At 43.9% G+C, this 25,531-nt stretch overlaps 1 protein-coding gene across 8 annotated transcripts in view; it reads left to right on the top strand.

The window, feature by feature from the left end:
- Positions 1 to 25,531, top strand: part of PLPP4 (phospholipid phosphatase 4) — a 554,796-nt gene that overhangs the window by 431,629 nt on the left and 97,636 nt on the right. For all 8 annotated transcript variants that reach the window (XM_059899366.1, XM_059899368.1, XM_059899369.1 and 5 more), the window contains one exon: positions 19,235 to 19,405. In XM_059899366.1, coding sequence (XP_059755349.1) covers positions 19,235 to 19,405 — 171 coding nt within the window. The remainder of the gene's footprint in view (positions 1 to 19,234; positions 19,406 to 25,531) is intronic.

Raw genomic sequence — 25,531 nt, 5'->3', positions numbered from 1 at the left:
ATTAGTATCTGTAATAATATTATACAATAATATTATTACTGTTAAATGATATTAATAAATGTTAAATAATAATAGAAAACAGACCCTCATGTACCCACCACTTGGATTAAAATATAGAATTTAACTATACCCTTAGAAATCCTGTAGAACCACACCACCCCCCCATGGCTTACTGTTCTTACTCCCAGTATAGCCATTGTCTTGAAATTTTAAAAATATTTTATTTGCTTTTCTAGATGGTTTTACACACACACACACATTCCCAAGTAATATATTGCTTAGTTTTGCCTGGTTTTGAACTTAAATGGAGTCATATGGAATATATTTTTGTGATTTGCTACTTCTGCTCACTGTTGTTTTTGAGGTTCTTCTATTTATTGATGTACATAACAGGAGTTTACTCATGTTCATTGCTGTATGGTGGCGTTCTTAGACATAACTATACCACAGTTTTTTAAAAATCATTCTATGTTAATGAAAATTTGGGTCATCTCCAGTTTGGAAAAATTATGAACATTGTTGCTATGAACTCCTTTTTGCAAAAATAATTCTCAGATGTATTCCTGGCAGTGAGATTTCTGGGGCATTTTATCATCTTCAGCTTGAAGAAATAACGCCATACTTTTTTTATATTCTCGCCAGCAAGTTATGAGAGTGTTCATCACCCATAGCCTTGGCAGCACTTGGCATGGTCAGAATTTAGTTTTTGCCCATCTGGAGGGTCTGATAGTGGCTCCAGGGGGTTGTGATATCTATCTTCCTGATGACTAATGAGCTGGACCATCTTCTCATAAATTTAATGCAATTTAGTTTCCCTCTTTATATGACATTACTATTCATGTTTTTGCCGATTTTTCAGTTAGGTTGCCTGCCTTTATATCATTGACTTACAGGGTTAAAAAAATTCTGGATATTAGTTATTTGTTGGTTATGTGAGTGGCAAACATCTTCTCCCTCTCTGTGCTTGTCTTTTTCATTATCTTTATTTGTTGGTTTTTGCCTCCCACAGTTTGTATATTCATTCTTTCTTTTGTTTATTTATTCATTCATTTATTTTAATACTTTTTATTATTACAGAAGCAACATGCATACTATAGAAAGTTATGATATACAAAGAAGCAAACATTTTTTTTTTTAAACAGAACTTTATATTCCTACTCCCCAAAGGTCACCAACCTTAACATCCTAGTTCATGTTCTACTGAGTTGCATTTGTGTGTGTGTGTGTGTGTGTGTGTGTGTGTGATCAAAATGCAAGTGCAGTTAACAATTTCCATCTTGCATTTGAGTAAATTTTCATCTGATGGCATATGCAAACCATCAGATTTCCCCCATTGACCACCAATATCCTTTACAGCTGTGGTCAAGCCAACATCCAATCCAGGATTTATTGTGTATTTGGAAGAAACAAGTTTTCTGTTTTAAGTGTAGTCAATTTCATCAGTTCTTTCCTTTATGGTTAGTACTTTTTGTGGCTTTTGGGACATGTTTCCCAAGCCTAAGACTGTGTTATCTTCTAATTGCTTTTCAGTCTTGTTGTCTCTTTTAGGTCTGTAATCCATCTGGAATTGTTGATGGTGAATAGTGCCCAGTACTGGTCCAATTTTATTTTCCCTGTGGATACCCATCTTTCCCAGCACTATTTATTGATCTGTAACACAACATCTACCGCATCTTGTGTCCACACAAGGATGGGTCTTTTACTTGGCTCTCTCTCTTCTGATCCATGGGTCAGTTTGCTTATTTCTGTACCAATGCTGCAGTGTTTTTATCCTTATAGCTTTATAAAGACTTGGAATTTAGTAGGGCAAATCTCCCTGTTAGCGAGGATAGGTGGGCTATCTTTGAATATAAATCTCAGTGGCTTAAACCAAAAAGCGTTGTTTCTTGCTTATGTTACGTGTATAATTGTAGTCACTCGGGGCCCAGACAGACAGAAGCTCCATTGCCATATCACCCTGTGCTTCCAGAGGGGAGAAGAGAGAGTGAAGAGTCAGCCCTTGACACTTCCTCCCAGAAGGTCTGTTCTCCTCATGTTTCATTGGCAGAGCTAGTCACATGACCACACTTAATTTCAAGGGTGTACGGGAATATAGTTGTTCTATAACTAGAACTAGAGGATTGTCTGCCCTCTCCAACTTTGTTCTTTTTCAGTAGTATTTTGACTCTTCTCAGCCCTTTGCTCTTCTGTAGGTATTTTAGAATCAGCTGGTCAAGTTCCATGAAAATCCTTATAGAGATTTTGATTGCTGCTTTACTGAGTCTAAGGTTTACTTTGGGGAGAAATGATATCTTCCTATCTAAGTGCATGGTATATTTGTCTATTTAGATCATAATATCTTTTAGTCATTTTATACTTCTCCCTTTAAAGAACTTGCCCATTATTTATTACATTAATTCTTAGGTACTTTATATTCTTATTGGTATTGTTAATTTTATTTTTTAAATTATTTTTTAAATTACTTTTTCTATCCGATTTTTTTATAGTGTCCAGAAATACAATTGACTTTGGTATATTGATTTGTTGGTGCAGAATTTTACTAAACTTTCCTAGTAATTCTCATTACTTATTCATAGATGATTTTGGGTTTTCTACAAAGAAAATCGTATTACCCACAATATTTATTTTTTCCTTTCCAATTCTTAAGCTTTTTATTTAGTTTTCTTATCACTTCATTAGCTAGGACCTCCCCGTAAAAGGTTCTGGAAGTGGGGGTAGCAAGCATCCATGTCTTATTACTGATACAAAGGGAATGCTTTAAACATTTTACCATTAAGTATGACTTTTTTTTGGTAGACATTCTTTATCAAGGTCCTTTTATTTCTAGTTTGCTAAGAATGAATTTTGAGTTTTGTGCATCTGACAAGTTGGTATTTTTCCCTTTAATGTGTTAATGTGGTGATTAATTTTAAAAATATTAAACCAGTGTTAATTTCTGTAATTAGCCCACTTTGATGAAGATGTATTCCCCTTTTTACTTAGTGCTAGTCACTGTTATCAAACCAGACAGAAGTACAAAAAAAAAAGTACAAGACTTACAGAATTCCCCAAAATGGTTGGAAACTTGAAATATTCACTTCAGTGACTAACAAATCAAACATAAATGGGAAAATATATAAGACTTGAACAGCACCGTTAACAGGCTTCATTAAAATGAGCGTTCCCTCATTTTTAATTCTCTGTAAAGAGTCTGTGTAAGATGATTTATTTTCTTTTGGGATGTCTGGCAGATACGCCCATAAAATATTTGGTCATAGAATTTAAAATACTGAATCAGTTTACTTAAGTTATAAAATTCTTGTGTTTTAAAATTTTTTTCTTGAGAAATTTTTGGTAATTTCTATTTATTTTTAGAACTTAGTTCTTTCACATAAACTTCCAAACGTATTGACAAAGTATTTCATAATATCATTTGTTTTCAATTTATATCTGCATTATTCATCTCTGTATTACTTATATGTACTGTCTCTCTCTCTCCCCTAAATTTTTTTCGTGCTAATCTTGCCAGAGGTTAATCTATTAGTCTTTTCAATGAGCCAACTTTTGCTATGAGCCTCTCTACCACGTGTTAGTTTTATTTTTCGTTATTTCTGCTGTTATCTTTATTATTTCCCTCCATCAACTTTAAATGTATTCTGTTCTTTTGTGAATTTATTAAGTTAACTTAAATGCATTGCTTAATAATGCTAGTCTTTCTTCTTTTTCTAACTTAAGCAATTTGTGCTATAAATTTTCCTATAAATGTTTCTTTAGCTATGTTCTATAAGTTTTAATGAATATTGGTTTCATTAAATTTACTTTTGAAAACTTTCTAGTTTTGATTTTTCTTCTGTGACTCATAAGTTGTTTAGAAGAGCTTTTTTTAAAAAAAAAAACCCTAAACATGATTTTTTCTTCTTATATATATATATTTTTTTAATTAATTTATTTATTTAAGGCTGTGTTGGGTCTTCGTTTCTGTGCGAGGGCTTTCTCTAGTTGTGGCAAGCGGGGGCCACTCTTCATCGCGGTGCACGGGCCTCACTATCGCAGCCTCTCTTGTTGTGGAGCACAGGCTCCAGACGCGCAGGCTCAGTAGTTGTGGCTCACGAGCCCAGTTGCTCCGCGGCATGTGGGATCTTCCCAGACCAGGGCTCGAACCCGTGTCCCCTGCATTGGCAGGCAGATTCTCAACCACTGTGCCACCAGGGAAGCCCCTATTCTTATATTTTTAAAATGATTTATAGTTTAATTACATTGTGGTCAGATAATGTGATCTGCAAAATTCTTTTGATCTTGAGGCTAGCTTTGTGGTTTAGCATGTGGTCAGTTTTCATAAGTATTCCATGTGGTTAAAAAGAATGTAAATTTTTAAACTGCTGGAAATAAAATTGTATATATGTCCATTGGACTAAGCTTGTAAATTGTGCTGTTCAAATTTTACATATCCTCTCTAAATTTTCTGTTTATGATTAATTAATGCTTAGTTTATACAATTAAAGTATTAATATTAATTTATGCTTAATTTATTTAAATGCACATTAAAATTTTCCACTGTTAGAGTAGATGTTGTAGTTCTGTGGTCTTTGTAATTTTGCCCATTTTTGATTCCTATATTTTGAAGTGATGTGTAAACATAGTTTAGAATTGTCATACTTCCTATTATACTTTCTACTACTTTTATAATTAAGTCCATGACCATCTTTATTTCTAGTGCTGTTTTTTACAATAAAGAACATTTGACTTTAATATTGAGGCCAGAGACTTCCATGATGGCACAGTGGTTAAGAATCTGCCTGCCAATGCAGGGGACAAGGGTTCAATCCCTGGTCCAGGAAGATCCCACATGCCACGGAGCAACTAAGCCCGTTCGCCACAACTACTGAGCCTGCACTCTAGAGCCCACGTGCCACAACTACTGAGCCTGCACTCCACAGTTACTGAAGCCCACGTGCCCTAGAGCCTGCATGCCACAACTGCTGAGCCCACACACTGCAACTACTGAAGTCCGCACACTCTAGGGCCCACGTGCCACAACTACTGAGCCCACGTGCTACAACTACTGAAGCCTGCACGCCTAGAGCCCGTACTCCACAACAAGAGAAGCCACCACAATGAGAAGCCCATGCACCGCAATGAAGAGTAGCCCCTGCTCGCTACAACTAGAGAAAAGCCCGTGTGCAGCAACGAAGACCCAATGCAGGAAAAAAAAAAAAAAAAAATATATATATATATATATATATATATATTGAGGCCAACTTTCTATTGGTTAAAGTTTGCTTCTTGTATCTTTTTCTGTCCTGTAACTGTTTGTACTCTATTTTTTTAATCTATGTATTTTTTTAACTTTTACCTGGGGAGCTGTTTTCAATTATAGTTGCTGTTATTACTCATGTATTAGGATTTATTTATATCATTCATTATGTACTGTTTCCCCTTCCTCCTTGTACCATTTTCATCTTCTGATTCCATTATTTTCCTCCTTTTGTTTGCAAGTTCTACCAGGCCTCTTGGTTAACACATGTAGTTAACAAAGTCTCAAATTAATTAATATTTTTGTTTTTCTTCTTCTGAGCAACATAAAGACTTTAAATGCTTTAGCTCTGATAAATGCATTCTAATATATCTGGTAGTTTTCTTTGGTGTTTAATTCTAGCCTGATTCTTCCTCTCTCTCCCCCAACAAAACCACCAACCTGTGCATAGTTTAACCATATACATACCATTCTCTTTTCCATCTCAGCCTTTCCACTTTCTGCCAAAAATATATCCTTTAAATTTCCTTCTTTTGATATATCTTTTGTGGTAAATGCTCTGTTTTTGATTTTTCTAAATTTTCTTTGACCTCATTCTCGAAAGATAACTTTACTAAATATGGAATTCTTATTTGACAGTTTGTCTCTCTGAACTTTTTCACCATATTATCCTTGTCACTCAGCCTCTCTTCATATTCTTCACCTCGCTCTCTCTCAATCCTCCTCTCCCTCCCCCCTCCCCCTCCCCCCTCTCCACTCCCCCTCCTTCCCCTCCTCCTCGTCTTCTCCTTCTTCTTCTTCTCCTTCTCCTTCTCCTCTTTCTCCTCCTTCTTCTTCTTCCTCTTCAACTGCATTCTGGAAAAATTTTGAACCTACCTTCCAATTTACTAATTCTCTATTCAGCTTTGTCTCACCTACTATTTAATCTATTTATAATTTAATCCTATTTTAAGTTCAATACTCATTTTTTATTTACAGAAATTCTTTTTTTTTTTTATTTACAGAAATTCTATTTGGTCTTTTTAAAAATCTGCTTCATTATTTTTTATAATGCTTCTTCTTCATCCTTATTTTCATGCTTCCCTATAATTTCCTTAAACATATTTCAAGTAATTACTTTATATTCTGTGCCTTATAAAGGTTGTTTTTCCTATATATGCCCTGGAATCTTTTGTGTTTTGAGTTTTCTTATGCTGGGCTTTTAATTTTTCCTAGAACTTTATTTTGGGGAGTATTTTGATGTCTGGGTTGAAGATGAATTCCTCCAGAGAGCACTACCTACTCCAGGGCCATCCAAAATTAATTCTCCACTTTAGGTTTTTTGGGGACCATATGAGAAGCATGAACGGGACAGCAAAAACCTACAAGAGTCGTATTTATGAAATCTCTCCACACAGCAGAAAAATGGAGACAGCCAAATTTCCCTGCTGTTTCTTTCTGAAAATCAAGCTTCCTTTCTTACTTAATCTAAGGCCTTTAGGATCTAAGGTTTATTTAGGGGTCTTCTGTTATATTTTCCCACTTGGATAGGCCTCAGACTTTGTTTCTTCACTCCTGTGCCTCAGGGAGACATCAAAGTGAAGCTCAAGGTCTGCAGGTTTCCACAGACACACTCAGGGCACAATCTGGCTTTGCTGTTTCCTTGTGTCTAAGACCCTTGTTTTCCTTTCATTTTGGGAAACCTTGCTTTCAGTAATTCTTCTCTTAATGTCAACTCAGTGATAGGTTTAAATGCTTGTTTGTTTGTTTTATATTTCATCCAACATTTAATTATTTCCATCAGGGTATATAGTCTGCCACATCGCTGGGAATAAAGTCTTGGGTTTGGAAATTTCTGGATATTTCTGTATGGGAAAAGAGGATTAAACTTGGGCTTAGAAACGGTCAGATCTGGGCTTGAGACCAGCTTCAATATTTCTAGTTACCTGTTTCCTCAGCTTTACTAACACCTTCCATTGGTATCTTGAATTTCTGTTTACAAAGTACTTTCACCAATACCATGTGTTTTGAGAGTTCGGTGATGTTGTTGTCCCCATTTGGTGAACAGATGAGACCACTTGGTGGGGGACACCACCCTGACCTGGAACCCAGATCTTCTAACACCTAGAAGAGTTCTCTTTTTGTTCTATTTTGTGCTGTCCTGGATGAAATGATTTAAAAGCCACCAAGGTGGATTTCACCTTGTTGTGTGGGGCAAGTTGCTACTTGGACACTGCCTTGACGGAGTTTCTGAGTCCAAAGCTGGCTTCTGGATGAAGTCCCTTGCTGCCAAGATCACAGGAGATGAAATGCCATATATTTGCTTTCCAAAATTTAAATGGCCTTTCTAACTTAAAAAAAATCCACAATTCTCGTATGAACATAAAACAAATCTTTTTTGAAGTAATAACAGGGGGAGACAGCCTTTGTGTACATCAACTAAACGAAGCTCTTGTCCTATTTATGATCAGTTTCCTTAGGGGTGTAAGTGAGAGATGAGCCTGGTTGGTCTTTGGTGATGGGAGTTTGGTGTCAGAGAAACAAGGATGTGGGGGAAGGTTGGGAAGCCACCTGATCGGCCACCATGTCACCTGGGGCTTCAGTCCCTGGTGGTGTAGTTTTCTTCAGTAACCAAACACTGGCCTAGCCTAACGTAGGGCAGAAATGCGAAGTCCATTTGTCTTCCCCTTTTCCATTTACACAGTATTGGGAAGGTTTGATTGGGCTGTGTGGTCAGCACCCATCACAGGCTGCCCTGGTGGTCAGCATTTGAGCCAACTACCTTGGAGGTGGTAGATCTTTTTTTTTTGTTTGTTTAAAGTAGATGATGTACTTTTTGGTAGATCTTCTTAATGCTCAGCCCATTTATAGTCTGTGTCAAAAACCCAGTCTTCCTCCTGTGTTTCTTCTCTCTTCCATCACACTACCATCACACGCACAGTGCTTCTGACACCAGATGTGCAGGGGTTTCCCCACCAAGCAATTCTCTGCTGGGCGTCCTACAATTTAACTCATTTCCAACACTCTCTATCTGGAGAGAGCCTCAGATCCCACAGGTGAAGGGCTCAGTCCCACCAGACTGCCCCCATTTCAGGCTCCAGTCACAAGTCCAGGTTGTCACTTGTGTTTCTGATCAATCAGCTACAAATCTGAGGTTCCCATGACCCCCTCCTCCAGTTTGATTAATTTGCTAGAGCAGCTCACAGAACTCAGGGAAACACTTACTGACATTTACCATTTTATTAAAGGATTTGATAAAGGATGCAGATGAGCATCCAGATAAAAAGATACATACGGTGAGGTCTGGGAGGGTCCTGAGCACAGGACATTTTGTCCCCATGGAGTTGGGGTCACCCTCCCGGTATATGGATATGTTCACCAACCTGAAAGCTCTCTGAATCCCAAATTTTTGGGATTTTTGTGGTGGCTTCATCATGTAGGTCTGATCAATCATGAACTGTTTCTAGTCCCTCTCCCCTCTCTGGAGAACGGGAGATGAAAATTCCAAGCTTCTAATCATGGCTTGGTCTTTCTGGTGACCAGCACCTCTCCAGGAGCCCACCCAGAGTCACCTCAATAGAACAAAAGATGCTCCTGTGCTCTTACCACTTAGGAATTTACAAGGGTTTTAGGAGCTCTGTGCCAGGAACCAGGGGCAGAGAGCAAAATATATATTATATATATATATATATTTTTTTTCTATTATTTTACACATTCCCTTCCTGTTCAGGCTGAGATCCCCAATCAAGGCTGCTAGGAGCAAGTTAGAAGGGTTGTTTTCCCTGACAAATCATGCTGCAGGTGATATAACATTTCACAAAAGGCAGATGTCACTGAGGCCACTTCCTTAGAAGACAGCTAGGCAGTAGCAGTCATTAAGACTTCCAGGGTTTCTCCTGAAGACCGTACACCCCGTGGAGAGGCTAATCAGATGAGCATATTGGGCTAAGTAATGGCTACTGCCTTTTTAGTTGTTTCTCAAATGTGTACCTTACTATTCAAATCTCGCCATCAAATTTATGTTCTGCTAAGGCCATTGGTCAGAAGTAAAATAAAATTATTTTCCATTAAAATGTTATCTTTATCTGAATCCTGCCCATGCTTTTATCAGCTCCCCTAACAGTGTTATGGGAAAAGGTAATTTCTCCCTTTTGACGGCTTACTCTTAGGTTTCAGGTCATTGTGGCATATAATCAAGACTGAAAAAAGCAAAAGTTGTCACAAGTGGAGCTTGTGAAGGGGATTTAGACCTTCAGTAGATTAGGATGTTGTGATATGCAAAATCACATCCCATCTTGGTGACTGTTCTTAGCTCTCTCTAGGGCAAGGAGTAATATTTATGATTCCTAATAAGAATTTTTCATCAATCAGTGTAGGGTGGATGGAGGGAGCCAAAGTGGCTTCTGTCATTTAAAAACCCTTAATCCGCCTCTGCTGATGTTTTGCTCCTTCCCAGGATTGGTGCTTCCGGGGCTTGACAAAAGGACCACCATCTTCTTCTCCCGAAGTCGGTTTCTTCCCCTACCACTCGTGCTTCCTCTGCACTTTTCGCACATTGTGCCTGAGTTGGTTCTTTTTTTTTTTTTTTTTTCCAGAACAAAATCCTCTTTGGAGATGCAAACTGGGGTTATGCAAGGAATTTACAGTCTGCTTTATTCTGTTTGTATTTCCTGCCTCTGACATTTGCTTTCAGACTAATTATGAGCTTTTTGGTACCTTCTTCTTTTCCCCATTGCTCCTTCCTTAAACAAGGCTGAGCGATCCTTTCCAGCATGAGATGGAAATCTCGTCTGGCTCAGGTGGCTGAAGAATCACCCTGCCTAGAAACAGGGAATGGAGGACATGACCTTTCATGGCCATATAATGTCTTTCTGTCCCCAAGGACCTTGGCCTTTTGCCAGAGTACTTAATTGAGTGAAGTTATGTTTGTGAAAGAATAAATAGTCTCTACCATTTATATATTCATTCAGTCACCGTGTTTTGCTGACTTCTCCTCCCAGGCAGTGTGCTGGGTCCTAAGGCTTCAACAGTGACCCTGATAGACACATGCCTACAGGGGCTGTAAAACAAATAGGCAGTTAGCATTGCTATAACTACAACTATGCTAGGAAAATCTGTGATTTTTTTCTCTATTTAGAAATAATTCACAATTTCTTAAGGACTGCATTAACCTTCGGTAGGTAATTTGACCTGAGCCTCCATTTGTCACCCACATAACAGGCCCAGCATCTACGGCATTGTGTTGTTCTAGTGATGCAGTGAAGCCAGGTAATGAAAGCTTCCTAGCACAGAGTCTGGCAGACGGAGGCTCTCAATGACTGATGGTTTTGTTGTCCTTCTGATGGAACACTCCTGGTACCTGGTAAACAGTTTCCACTTTCCTTCTTTTCTCGTTCATTGAAACAGCACTCCACCTGCCCTTCCTTCAGACCCTTAGAATCTCGTGTTGCTTCCCTTTCTATAGCTTCTTAAATTTTTCCCCAGTATTTAGCCCAGATATCTGGGAGGTGGCTGTCAGTCTCTGGAGAACAGAGGGACTCCTGCTCTGAAGGCTCCAGGAAGATTCTGGGGTCATCCTTGTAGGATGAGCCCAGGGAAGTGTGTGTGTGTGTGTTACACACACACACACACACACCCCATATGTCTGGAGGGTGGGCTGTGATAAGGAAGAATTCAGTGAAGGCCCAGCTCACCTCCCTCTCTCGCGTTATCCTGAGCCAGTGCAGTTCCAAGCCTGACTCTAACCCTTCTCCTCCATTGGATGCAGCCCTGTCTTCTTCCTTTGTGGAACCTCCCCCGATTACCAGGTCTTCAGCCATTCATTCAGTATGTACATTTATTGAGCACCTAGTGAGTGCAGGCACAGGGTACACAGCCTCTGCCCTCACAGAGCTGAGAATCTAGTGGAAGGGAGATAGATGCTAGACAATCACGTAAATGAAAAGAGTGGTGCTAAGTGTTATGAAGGACAGGTGCAGAGGGCAGTCAGAGCCTGTTACACCTGCTGGTGGGGCCAGGGAAGGCCTCTGAGGAAGTGACATTTAAAGACACTTGCAGGGTGAGGAGGAGTTTGTTAGGCAGAAAAGGGATGCTCATCACTGTGTTTCCTTGGAGCCCCCAGGAGTCCACATCATCTGGTCCAGTTTTCATATTACCCATCATGTCATTCATTTGTTCATTCACTTGTCTTTATTGAGCACCAGTGATGTGCCTGGCACGGTTCTTGATGTGAGGGATATAATGGCAACAGACACAGACACCATCTTGGTGTCTCGGTCATGGAGCCATTCTGGTCCGTGGAACTCACATCCTTGTTATCTTTGTATGTGCGTTTGTTTTGTTTCCTCTTCCATGTTCTCAGATTCACTGTGGGGAGGTAGCATGGTTTTGAGAAAGAGCATAAGTAGAAAAAACAGATGAAAGGGAAAAGAGATCAGATTTTAACTTAGGGCCTAAGGCGTGCCAGGCGCTTTGTCCAGTGTGCCATGGACACTCTATCATTGGTTCTCTCAATTGCTCTGTGGACAGCTGTTGACTTGTAGATGGCAAGCCTGAGCTTCAGAAGTTAAGCTCCTCCTCTTAGGTCACACAGGTAGGAGGTGATGGGGTCAAGTCGCCTACCTGGGTCCATCCAGCTGGGCTACAAGAGTACTTCTTACCTGTGCTCAGTCCCTACTCCACCTCTGCCTCACTGTAGGTTCTCAATTCATTTTACATCTCTGGGGTTGTATCCACTAGGTCTTCTTGGCTACCTTCAGTGGGCCAAGATGGTTCTCTCCATCCCTCTGGATCGGGTGGTCACGTGGTATTGGCTTCAACAGCCTCAAACTCTGCCTGCCTTCCCCAAGGAGCTTAGGACCCACCCATTCTCCTTTGTCCCAGCTCCTTACCAGCTGAAAGATTTAACTCTTGTTAAATCTTAAGGCTGATGGTACCAGAGTAAGTCATTCTACCTGAGGCTGTTGGCCACTCTGACCTGCCTGGAATCACAGGCAACTCTACTGCAGGGATGAATAAACTTAACCCCCCACCCCTGGATTATATCAATTGCAATGAACTCTTGTTTTTAAAAGAAATTTTAGAGGAATCATTGGCGTGAAATTCAGAAGATTTCCTGGATTTTGAGAATTCTCTTCATTCCAGCCAAGAAAGACTTTTTGTCTCCTACATCAGAGCAAAACAATCTCATTACTACTGGATTAGAGAGAAGGAGAGACTTAAAAAAACTCATTGTGGGTAATGAGTCTCTTCTGTAATTTTATCAGAATTTCCCCTCGAAATTATGACTCTGGTTAAGTAGCTACATCAGATGCTAATGATCTTCTGTCAGTCATTTCATGAGGAATAATAACTGGCTTTCCTGTTCAGTTGAATGAGTTAGGCTACAGATGCACTGTGGACCCACATTCTAAGATTTGTAGCAATCTTCTTTCATCCTTTTTTGAAAGTGAAATCTCTTAATAACTTAGAATGTTAATCAATATAGCTTGTCATAAAAAAGAAAACAGAACGGGCATCTTAGCTAGAATGAACTATGCATTGAGCAGCTATGAAACTGAAACTATGAATGAGAAACTAGTCCTCTTAAGGGATTTGGGGCCACAGGGACATAAAAATAGGTTTCAACACAGTGAAACTTGGAATCGTAGAAACAAGCTCTGTGATGGGTCATGTAGCATAAGAATGACCTGCTGGTTGTCTGACCCTCTCATCTGAGAGCTTCAGGCGTCTGCAGAGTGGGGTGGGAACAGTATCTCCGCTGGCTCCTCTCACTGAGTCTTTAAGTTTGTTCATTTGACCAGCTACGATCATTTTACATCTGCTGAGAGCCACAGGGGCTGCAGAATTGTGAGCGGCTGAGAACCCGGTTCCAGAAGTCTCTGTAAGCAAGCATGCAGTTGTGTAACTGAAGAGCTGCAGATCGCAAGAGTGGAGCTTGTGAAGGCTTTTCTGTGAGGACGGAACTTTACAGGACCCGGCCGGGTACCGCAGGAGCACAGCAGCTGCGGCAGCCGGCAGCGTTAGGAGAGCGATCACCCGGCGCCGAGTAAGGACGCTAAGCGTGTCTCAGCTCCTCGTGAACGCATCCTCAAGATGGCTTTGTGGGTTGAGTGCTACTGACCCCGTTGTACAAATGAGGGAACTGAGGCCCCCAGAGATGAGCTCACATGGGAGAAAGTGGCAGAGTTGAATCCACATACGCTCGGTTTGCCTGAAAAGCCCACTTTCTTCAACAGCTCACAATACTTCCTCCTGTTGAATGGATTATTCAATCCTCAAATCTCTTGTGTAACTTAATTTGTTGTTGTTACTGGTTTAAACAAAACCACCCCAAACTTATCGAGTGCTTCTTTGCTCTAGTGTGAAGAGGAGGGATGAATTGATGTGCATCATGTTCAGGGCAAGCTTAGGAGGTCATTTAAACAGTGGACCATTAGCACCGGAAGGCAGGTGAGCTCTCGAATTGGCAGCCTGCAGACCCAGCCCCCAGCCCTGTTGGCCCGTGGATGAGTTCATTTGGTCTGTACTGTATTCATTTTTGATGAGTTATTAATATTTAAAATGGAGACATTTCCCATAAATATCAGGGTTTCCTTCTTCTGTTACAAGATCAAAACTTCTGGGAACACTGAGCCCATGTGGCAGACACCAGCTTGAGCAGAGGTGGGGCTGCACCTTTAAACAGGCGGATGTTCCCCAGTTTGCCCCAGTCCTCACTACTCCCAGATGTCTCCCAACAGCGAGGCCAGGTATTAGTTGCCATTTATAATCACAAATGAACCATTAATTTTTTCTGGAAGTGAAGTATTTCCTGGATCTGAGCGTCTAGCAATAGAACCCGGGAGGGTTTTCTGTTGCAAAAAAAATTGACTCAACATCCAGCTACTTTACTCATGCTCCCCATCTGCCTGGCTCCCCCCGGCGTGATGTGGTGGCCGCTTGTGGTTCAGCCTCTTATTTTGCAGAGCAACCTGAAGTCCAGAGAGGGAAAGCAACTTGCCCAACATCGTGCGTTCAGTTAATGGCAGAGCCAAGGTGGGAACCTGGATCCCTGACTCGCAACAGCCCTCTGCTGCTTGTCAGGGGTCAGCAAGGTGCTGACTAGGCATGCTTGTTCCCACGTCCTTGGTTTTGGGTGGTCTTGTGGAGATGCACTGGCAAACTCAAAACACCCTTCAACATGAAAAGTTATTCAACCACCTGGTATTGCCTTTCTCCCTCTTGGAAAAGAAAATACTAACTCTTTGAGCATCATATAATGAAAAATTTGTACAAAGTCATTAGAACACAATTCCATTTGTGGTGCCAGGAATAATCAGTTTGTCTGGGGAAATTCATTATAATTAGCAGAAGTGAAAAATACAACACAAAAAGCTGGGTCCGTCCCCCTGATTCTTATCTCGTTTGCTTTTAAAACTTTTTTCTTTGGTGCTGGTTTTCTTATTTCTTGCAATCCTTGGGGTTCAAATCTCTTCCACTTGGTTGAAAAGTCAACTGGGGAGGAAAAAGCAAAACAACATTCTTTCACCTAAGCTGTCTCAGTAAATAGACCTTTCTTTGCAAAGGGAATGTTGTAAACCTGTGACAATTCATCTATGCAGCTGGAGAGAAGAAGCAGTGATTTCCTTTCAGAATCACTGGGCAGGCAGATAGACCTGTTAATGCGACATGCCTGGCATCACCACCTGGACCAGCAACCTGTATTGTGATGCTTTGCTTATTGACTCTCATTGATGACAGCCAAGTGAGCACTGAAAATGCCAGAAACAGGGTGGGGAAGCCACCCTCTTTCATCTGCTTCCTAGTTTAGAGGCTCCAAGAGCATCTTTACTTTTCACAGCCAGATCAACATAGAACTATTTACGATCAGCTGCTTCCAGCCAAGAAAACCTGCTACAAGCTCTGAAAGGAAGGGACATATGCTCTTCCCACCATCACTGTGAGTGCTTATATGCGTGTGTGTGTGTTCTAAACTCTGTTCTACCCCCTGGAGAGGTAGACTGTCAGTTTTCTCTCACACCACTGGCTTGGGACTATTCTAATCATATTTCTGTTGTTAATAATGTTAGCAAAATATGAATGCATTTATCCTATTTTATAATCCCGATCTTCCAAAATGTCCAGTGCTCTGCCCGCATCTTTGCTCAATTCTCAGTTTTATTTCCTAATCATGCTGGAAGCAAGGACCGTGTTTCAGGGGGAAGACAGTCACTTGGAACGAATGTCATCTCACCTGCCCCTCACTAGCATAAAAACTTCCACGGCCCCTCAGGGTCTCAAATGTACGTTTCTTTGAGAAGAGAAGAGGGTGTTGTTTGGCTAGAATTGGAAAGAATTTCTTTAAAAACCTTTCTGTTTTCTTTTTCTCCCAGTTGAACTTGAATCTGAGCCTTGGTAAGTCCCAGGATCTCAGAGCTGGAAGGCTCATGGGAGGTTACTTCCTGGTCCCAAACCCCCGCCCTCACAGGAGGAGGTGGCAGAAAAACTGTGGGATCCTATGAATTCAGGATGGTTTGGTAGAGCCTAATTCTTATTCAGTTGGTATTTGGGAAAGCAGGAATTTTGACAAAGCACCTGAGCTGCCCACAGCTGGGACGTGCCTCCTGGGCCAGAAGGAAGTGCCTCAGAAGCTCTTTGCCAAAGGACATCATGCTGGTTCAATAACTGTGGGAATATCAGTGAGAAAGTGACAAGCATAAGGTTTAGCATGGAATCAGAGTCTATCACGTCAGCTAGACAAGGGTGCACAGTGCTGCTTTAAACATGCTGCCCGGAAGCCCAATAGGATGTGAGACTGGCTGCTGCTGGATGCCCACATGATCTAGGCTGTTGAGCTCAGCCTTTAAAATGCCTTTGAATCCCTCCTCCTTTTCAAAGAAGTAGATACTTCTCCATTTTGGAGGACCTGCAGTGCGGGTCCCACTGTGCGGGAGAGAATATGCTTTACCTGCTCTCCAAAGAATGAGCCACAGCCTCCACTGTCACAACTGGCCAAATTTGAGTTCCTGGGGGCAAGGAGGTGACCGGGTGGAGGCTGAGGGTCTGGCCTCAAACCACCTGCCCCAGGACTTGACCTTGGAGGGTTTTCAGCGGCCCCTTCTCTTGTCCATCTTGTGAATATGCCCAGAGGCTCAGGGCTGTTGGCTGCTGAGCCGGGACTCGTATGTCTTAAAAGTCTCCAAACCATTTTTCATGGGGACACCTACAAATTCCTGCTTAACATCCACCCTACGCTCATTGACCTTCTTTTTAATGTTTTCCCAAGAGATGACAACTTGGCAACACCCAGGGCTTCCTCTCCTCTGATTCATATCTTGGAAACTTTCATCCATAACCCTACAAAGCCCCAGGGCACATCTTTTAGGCTCGCCACATTCAATGTACAGTCATCCCTCAGCATCCTTCAGGGAATGGTACCAGGAGCCCCACAGATACCAGAATCCATGGATGCTCAAGACGCTTATATAAATGGAGTAGCAGTAATTAGGTGGGTAGACTGCTAAACTGTCAGATTTGAACGCAGTCCGTTACTCCTCCTGTAAGAGCTCAGAATGAGGCCGGTACCCACCAGAGCCAAGTGTCCAGCCCTCCCGCACTCTGTTACCTCAGGGCAGAGTGTGAACGAAGAGCAGAAACAGAGCAAAGTGGGTGAGGATGGGCAATTAAGAACCCGTTGCACTTGCTAGGAGGGTGGTGGCCAAATGGGGCTGCTTTGGGCACCCTGTAAATCATCTGATACCCTTCATCAGAGCAAACAATCTAGAACAGGCCTGGGCAATGCAGTTTTGCGCAAAGTTTTACTTTAAACAGAATATTCAATATATGTTGGCACTGCTTTCCTGTTTGAGTACAAATCATTCAAAAATGTTTAAGTGCTTCATTTTTATTCCTGAGATAAACCTGGCTTAATATCCTGTTTTAAAAAAAAATACTCTGTTACCTTGTTTAATTTGATTGCTGAAAAAGTTCTGCTTTGGTATAAGCTTCTGTTCATACTTGGGGAGCCCCGTTTAAGAAGACACATTATTATCAGAGATAATTTGTTAAAGTTGCAGGTTACTCATTTTTATGTACATAACCATGATTATCTTGAACCTACAATTCAGGCTCTTGCTTTTTTCTCTTAACATTGTGTCCTAAGTATTGTCTGTAGTGCTACATAATCACAATAATTTCCATGGTTGCATCATAATCCACTGAATGGAAATATCCCAGTTCTTTATCTTTACATTTTCCCATAATTATAAATAACTTTGAGCAGAATATCTTCTAGATTTCTCCATAGTTTTGTATTATTTCCTGAAGATGGACTCTCAGAGATGTTGTATAAAGAGGATGAATGTGCTGTAGGCCCGACCTTCTCAGACTTCGGGGCACACGCAGCTCGCTTGTGGATCTGGTGAAATACGGATTCTAACTCAGTAGGTCTGGGGTGGGTCTGACATTCTGTATTTGTGACAAACTCACTGATGCCGAGGCCGCTGCTCAGGTTTCAGACAGTCTCTTAAAGTCCTTGGTGTTATGGCATTAGACCCATTCTACCAAATCTACCAAATCACTGTGCGGGCTGGTTACCTAGGAGCTCTGCCCCTCAGGCCTCAGGAGTATTTTCTCATCAAGAGGAAAGTTTTGAATAGGCTGGTGTCCAGAGAAGGTGGGAGCTGTAGCCCCTGCCTTCAACAAAAGCATCTAAACTCACTTCTGGCTGCCATTAGACTCACCTGGGGAGGGCTTCCCTGGTGGTGCAGTGGTTCAGAATCTGCCTGCTAACGCAGGGGACACGGCTTCGAGCCCTGGTCCGGGAAGATTCCACATGCTGCGGAGCAACTAAGCCCATGCGCCACAACTACTGAGCCTGCTCTCTAGAGCCCGCAAGCCACAACTACTGAAGCCCGCGTGCCTAGAGCCCATGCTCCGCAACAAGAAAAGCCACTGCAATGAGAAGCCTGCGCACTGCAGTGAAGAGTAACCCCCGCTCGCCGCAACTAGAGAAAGCCCGCATGCAGTAACAAAGACCCAACGCAGCCAAAAAAAAAAAAAAGAATAAATAAATAAATAAAAAATTATTTTAAAAAAATAGCATCACCTGGGGAGTCCACACACAGGCACGCACGCACGCACACCACTAAGGTCCACTCCAGACCAGTGCAAACAGAATGTCTGACAATGAGACCTGGCTACCAGTAGTTTTGAAAGCTTCCCAGGTTTTAAAGGTGACTCCGTGTGTAGCCGGGGTTGAGGACCGTTGTTCTAAGCCCACAGAAGACCCACCTTACTCACTGAGTTCAACTGTGGTTTAAACCTGACTGGGTGGAAAGCTTGGGGTTCACATACTACCCCGGACTCTACACTTTTGACAATGGATTCAGCACAGCTATGAGTTGTCTTTGCAATTCTAAAAATTAATAACCATAATTTGTAAGAGAAAATAAGGAATTTTGTCATCATTGGCTTCTCTGTCAAACTTACTTCTCCACAGCACCTGCTGTTCCAGCTTTACCGAGTGCCACCAAGCCAAAAATTCCTCACTTTCCCTCTCCCTTCAAAGCTATGCTGTCATCACGGTCATTTGTTTTGCATGCACTCTTTTTTCTTGTGGAACTCAACACATTGTATTAAAACTCTCTATTAGCGTGGCCGTGACCTTCAATCAGACCGTGAGCCCCTTGAGACCAGATATAGACTCTGAGGCATCTTTTTATTCCCCCCACCTTGATCAGTGCCTGTCTAGCACACAGTAGACACCCATTAGGTCATTGTTTAATGAATGAATGAATGAATGAATGAAATAGAATAGATTTTGATCACATGCAAGCCTGGAAAGTCATTCTCATTGTTGACCTATTCTCATTCTCATACCAGCGTGGTTCTAGCAAGAGCACAGATTGCCTCGATGGTGCCTGGTGCCAACATGGCCTTGGCCCTGGGAGTGTGCAAGATGGCAGGCAGAACGCTCAGGGTGCCCTGTGTCCCTGCTGCTCCGCAGCTACTAGAGTAACACCTGCTCTTTCTCTTCGGCAGTTGCCTTTTCAGGACTTGGCTTCACGACGTTTTACTTGGCTGGCAAGCTGCACTGCTTCACCGAGAGTGGGCGGGGGAAGAGCTGGCGGCTCTGTGCTGCCATCCTGCCCCTGTACTGCGCCATGATGATCGCCCTGTCCCGCATGTGCGACTACAAGCATCACTGGCAAGGTGAGTTCCTGCCTGGGGCCCGCGCAGCCCTCGTGCCGTCTGCCTCTCTCGCGCGGGGAAGCGGGGAGACGTGCACCTACTGGGGAGAGGTGAGTGCCCACTGTGAGAAGCCAGAGTAGGCTGAAATGACAGAGCAGACACAGCTTTAAAGAAAATGCACCTGTTCAGGTGAGTGCTGGCGTTCATACTGTCCTTGCTGGGGACAGAATCGGAGCTCCTCCCCCTCCTTCATGCTCAAGTAGACCCCTCAAGTCCTGCTAGGATGGCAGGCCCTCAGTCACAGACTCAGGTGGACTTCCCTGCTGGATCCCTTGCCTCCATCTCAGACTCGATGCCAAGTGGTTGTTGGCTCCTTTCACATCTCAGATCCATCCCACAAGGACGTATTTGTCACCGTGTCCAGCCCAGGGATGGATGCCAGCAGCCACTGCAGGGCTGAGTGAGGCTTTCCTATATGTGTCTGTCCTGGGGTATCTGTGCAAAGTCAAAATAACACAGAACAAGTGAGGGGCTTGTTCCTGGAATAAAACTAAATCGTGCCATGCCCCTCTGCAGATCAGCTGCAGCGCTCAGCTTGACTGGCCCACAGGAGCATCTGCCACAGCGAGAAAGGGAGCAGAGGCAGAGGCGACGTCCACAGGACGTGTGGCCTCCAGGAGCACAGGGTCTAGGGCTGTGTCTCCCAAAGGCCGATCCTCAGATCACCTGGATCAGGCCACTCTGAGCTAGGAACTGGATTTTTGGGGGTGGGTCTGGAGTGGCGGCCAGGAATCTGCATTGTTAACAAGCCAGTTTGTTAATTCTGATGAAGTCTGAGAATTACCATGGAGAGCTCCACTGTGTCAGCTTTCAGCAAACGCACTGAATTAAGTGTGCCTAATCCAGCTTCCCTGGACGAATGGCCTTCCACGACTGGTCTGTGGCCTGCACCTCCTCTTCCTTTCCTGTCTTCCTGCTGTCAGCCGGCGCCATTCCCCTCCTCCCCCTTTTCTGACCGCCCTCTTCTCACCTCTTCCCAGGTGTTCCAGTAGTAGTGAGGCGGCAGTTGAGGCTAGAGGTGAGGGAAACTCCTAGTTGGAGGTGCTTTGCCCCACCTTCTCTGGCAGCCTTCTCCTCCTTCTCTGGCCTCAGCTCCACCCTCCACCCTCCTGGGACTCACGCTCTGGGTGTCATGAGCCTCCAGCTGCAGCCTGGGGGGTGAAGGGGGAAAGGGAGGCTGATGTGCGGTGTGGACAGGTGGAGGCATCAAGCGCTGATCGGGGTCTTGAGGCCATGCTGATGGGGGCAGTCACTCGAGGCCCATAGGCTGGACCCTGAGCCCTCCCTTGTTCTCTGCTTTTATCAGTGACTTGGATGAAGTTCTGGATATATGAGGCCACATAATGAGAGGGGGCCAGGGAGAGGATTGCTGAGCCAGCAGCACAAGGGCATAACCGTTGCATCCTTGGAACTAGGAATATTTTTCAACAGAATCATTGTGGCGCATATGATTAGGGCATTTCCCCATGAGAACTGTTACGGGCTAGATGGCATTTCATGGACTGCTTCTCATTTATCCTTGTAAACTGTAATTTCTTCTTCTGAACGTGGGAACAATAATCCCCCAATATTTCCCAGAGCCGTTTCACAGACTGAATGAAATAATGGATCTGAGTGTACTTTGTAAATGAAAATGTATTGCACAAATGTGAATCGGTACTGTCGTTGCTTAGCGCATCGTTTCTAAAGAAGGGTGTGTGTGTTTCCCAAACCACTGATTTCGAGGTGGACATGCTTTTGGAACATGGTCTGTTTGTAAGCTGTGAATCCCTGGTTTCCACTTTTATTCAGCCACTTAGGATCTGAGAAATGATTAAGGGTTTTAGAGTTGAAGAGATTTTGGCTTCATCTTGGAAGGTAGTAAGAGCTTTTGTATAGTGATCTTGTCTTGAAAACCTAAGATGTGAGGTTGGCCTCTATTAAATGCTCTTTTGTTCCTCATTACCGAGCTGCGGCTGGTGCGTCATGAAAGGATGAAGGATCACAGCTCTTGGCTTTGGGGAGATGCTGGACTTCTGATGCAGCTGGTGCGCTCGAGGCCTGCTGGCAACAGGGCTTCACACCCATTCTATCCAACTGGCACCGAAAGGAACTTGGAGCAGTAGAGGGAGAATATTAATGCTCTGTGGGCTGATGGGAAAGCAAAGCAAGGGAATCTATGATCAGTGATGTTTAGGGCCATACTTGGGATGGGGGGGCAAACCAAAATTGCATCATGGTAGACTCCTGCAGCCAAAACTGAATGTGCCTCAGTTGGTACAGGTCATGGATGTGGCCCAACTATCCATTCAGCTGTGCCATCGTCTGTTCAGTTTGTACCCTGGAGTCAGCCAGGAGTGGAGTGTGCCTTTCCTTGGATCCTCTAATGGGCTCTGAGTCAGGCTCATTTCACCTGAATTCCCCTTTATGAGGCCATCCGTCACTGTCTATACCTACCAGTGGTCTCAATGGGGGGCAACTGAACCTCCCAGGGGACATTTAGCAATGACTGGAGACATCTTCACAAGTAGAGGTGGTGTTTGTGGTGGTTGCTACTGGCATCTAGTAGGTAGAGGCCAGGGATGCTATTAAACATCCTACAGTGTACAAGATAGCACCTTCCCCACAGCCCCGAATGTCTGTTGCTGAGGTTGAGAAAGCCTGACCTGTAGCCACATCTCAGCTCCATCTTTCTTTCCCTTATTACGTGTTAAGAAGACACAGTGTTCAGTGAGTGGAAAATTTTATTCATTCAACACTCATTTATTAAGGGAGTAATCAAAGAGGCTTCCAAGGTTTCCAGCTTGGAGAAGGGATGGATAGTGAGGCCTTCAACTGCTGTGCAGGTGGGTGTTTGAGGCAGGATGCCCAACCGAGATTAATAAGTTGTTGTTCTTTGGTGGACTGAGGTGTCCAGTGACCATGGGCGGGGGTCATCTGTCATGATGAGAATTCACGGGGAGACCCATAGGCAGCAGCACAACCTGAGAACCTCTCATTATAGACTTTAGTGAACAACATTAATATTATGAGATTTTTATGACTCCATTCCAATTTTGATTTAAGCAACTGCGCCTGATGTGGAAGGATATCCAATTACTCAATTACATATTCATATACAGTAAATAGCCCATAATCTCAAGCGCTTTGCTCTGTTCATTTTCATAGTGGTTTTCTGTTATCGACGCCCTTCTGGTCTTTTCTGCCTTTCCAGCTCCACTCCTAACACACAAGTCTGTTGTTTTATTAAGTGAGGAAAATGGAGGGCACAGGCCATGGTCTGGAGGGGCACCGAAACACTTAGCAGGACCTCTTCAGAAATAAAACCACTGGCTGGATAATAAATCTTTATCTGGCTAAGGTTCCCCACGTCTTTGTGACATGCTGGCTTTCGGGTCAACCAGAAGCTAGAGAGTCCATGGGTAATGCCGACCACAGGGCCAGCGCTTCACAAAGAAGCTTACCTTTGTGATTAACTGTGTGTTTTCAGAGTTAAAACCTGTGGAGTTTCCATGCTGGGAAGAACATCTGTAGAGAAAAATGCACAGAAAGAACAGAGCACCTCACTGAACCCTCTTCTGCCCCAACTCATCATAGTCTTGTGTGTGTGTGGTTTCCAGTCAGTGGGCAGTTATAGCTGGAAGTGGCAGGAGTGTGTTGTTTTTCTCCATTAATGGACATAATAAGGAGCTGCCTCTGCCCTCAAATCCCTGTATCTGGGTCCAGGCTTTCCTTGTGTGACTCCAGCTTTCGGGTAGCCTTCCAACCAACACTGATTCTCTAATCATAGGTCATTTTAAGCAGCCCTGAGTGCCTGTGTAGTGTTTCGTCATAAGAAAGAGCACCTCCCTCTGAATGTAATCCAGAAAACCATGTCTCAAGGGAGGAAGCAGTCATTTGTTTCCACCCAGCCTGAGGCTGGAACGCAGCCATGTCAGTCACAGATGCCATGCTTGACTGGGCTGAAAATTTCAGGATGGTGCCATTGCCTTTGCCAGGTTTCTCTGACTGGGCTGTGAAGGGTCTGTGATGTGAGATGAATTTATGTGTCGTTTCCAGTCTCTGCAGATGGGGTGTTTGGGGACAGGGACACTGCGCCCGACTGTACATGAGCCACACTAAAAAGCCAGGTAGAGGCTGCTCCCTCCTCTCGCCCCACGTTCACCCTACACACACACACACACACACACGCACATACACACACATGCACGCGCACACACACGCACACGCACACGCACGCACACACACACACAGTTGAGGGACACACTGCTCCCTCCTCTCCCCCCACATTCACCCTACACACACACACACACACACACACACACACACACACACACACACTGTTCACCAGGCCTCCCTCCCTTGGGGTCTCAGAAGCAATCTCTAAATTTTCTAAATGAAGTGACTTGAAAAGGAGACTTTGGAACGAAACCCTTGTTCCCACCAAAACCCACCAGCCTTACATAGAACAAGAGCGCTGAGATTCTCCCTCCGAGATCCTCCGTCCTGAGTGAACTGATCTCCCCTCGTCTTGCCTCTGCAGTCAGCTGTCCCAGGGGGTGGGGTCTGCATTCACATTTGTCTTCAGCTGCCAAATGCTGCTTGGGGTCTGGGGACCTCTGAGCCTTGACTGCCCGTGAGTCTGCCCATCTCTGCCTTCATACCCAGGGCATCCCCGAGGGAGGGCTCGAGCGGTCTGCAGCCCCAGGCCGCCCCCTCCCTTTTAATCAGAACCCACTGGACAGGGAGCTTTGGGCCTCAAGAGAGGCTTTCTCAGCCAGGCCCTCTGCCCTCTGCCCTCCGCCCTGGCGTCCCTCATTTCTCAGTTCCCAGGGAAGATAGGTTTTGGCTGCTCCCAAGTCTCACTGACAGCCTGGCTTCATTTATTCCAGGGAATGCTCCCCTCTGTTTCCGGAGAGTTTCTCTGGTTTCTTCCGGTGGCTCTGTGTTCAGGATAGCTCCAGAATCCGACTTCCTCTTCCCACTGTAGTCCACCCTCACCTGTTGCCTGGGTTATTGCTGAAGCCCTGCTACCCTTCTCCCTCCTTCCTCCTTTGCCCCTCACACTGCAGCCAGAACGAGCCTTTAAAGCCCTGTCACATGTGGTGCCTCACCTCCGCGAAAAGCCCCTGGTGACCCCCCATTGCTGTCAGCGTCAAAGCCCAGGTCCTGCAGTGGCATTAAGATCTGGTCCCTCAGTTCCTGCCTCCCTGTTAGTGTTCTGCACTGCCCCTCCTTGTTCATGCCAGTGCTTTCCCACCTCAGGACCTTTGCACTGGCTCTCTCCCGTGCCTGGAATGCTCTTCTCTCAGATGTGTGTGTGGCTCCTTCCCTTCCCCCTCCTAATCTTAGCTCGAGTGAGGCCGTCTTAGGTGACCATTCTGCTGAAATCGCAGCCCGTCCACCACACTCCCTGTGGCTCTCACCTTTGCTCGTTTATTACCACCGTCTGACAGTCACCTTTGCTCATTTATTACCACCGTCTGACAGTCACCTTTGCTCATTTATTACCACCGTCTGACAATCACCTTTGCTCATTTATTACCACCGTCTGACAATCACCTTTGCTCATTTATTACCACCGTCTGACAAACTAAGTCATTTCTTAGTATTGATTATTGTCCGTTCTTATCTACTTGAGTAGGAGTCTGCAAACTTTTCCTGTAAAGGGTCAGATAGTAAATATCTTAGGCTTTATGTGGGTCATACAGTCTCTGTTGTAGCTACTCAAGTTGGCAATGGTGGCATGAAAGCAGCTATAGACAGCATGTAAATGAATGGTGCACATAGTTTGCTGAGCTCTGTACTAGAATACACTCTCTCTGTGTGCAGGGATTTGTGTCTCTTTTGTTGGCATGACACTTAGTAGGTACTTGTGTTAGTTTCCTAGGGCTGCTGTAATAAAGTTCCACAAACTGAGTGGCTTGGAAGAATAGAAATTGTCTCATGGTCCTGGAGGCTAGAAGCGGAAAATCGAGGTGTTGGCCGGCCACACTCCCTCTGACACCTGTACAGGAAAGAGCCTTCCTTGCCTCTTCCAGCTTATTAGCCCCAGATATTTCTTGGCTTACGGAAGCATAATTCCAGTCTCTGCCTCCATCTTTACAT

This window comes from Balaenoptera ricei, chromosome 16 (assembly GCF_028023285.1).
Source record: "Balaenoptera ricei isolate mBalRic1 chromosome 16, mBalRic1.hap2, whole genome shotgun sequence".
Classification (NCBI taxonomy): Eukaryota; Metazoa; Chordata; class Mammalia; order Artiodactyla; family Balaenopteridae; genus Balaenoptera; species Balaenoptera ricei.
Note: the sequence above shows the minus strand (reverse complement) of the source record. Positions and strands in the feature narration are given on the sequence as shown.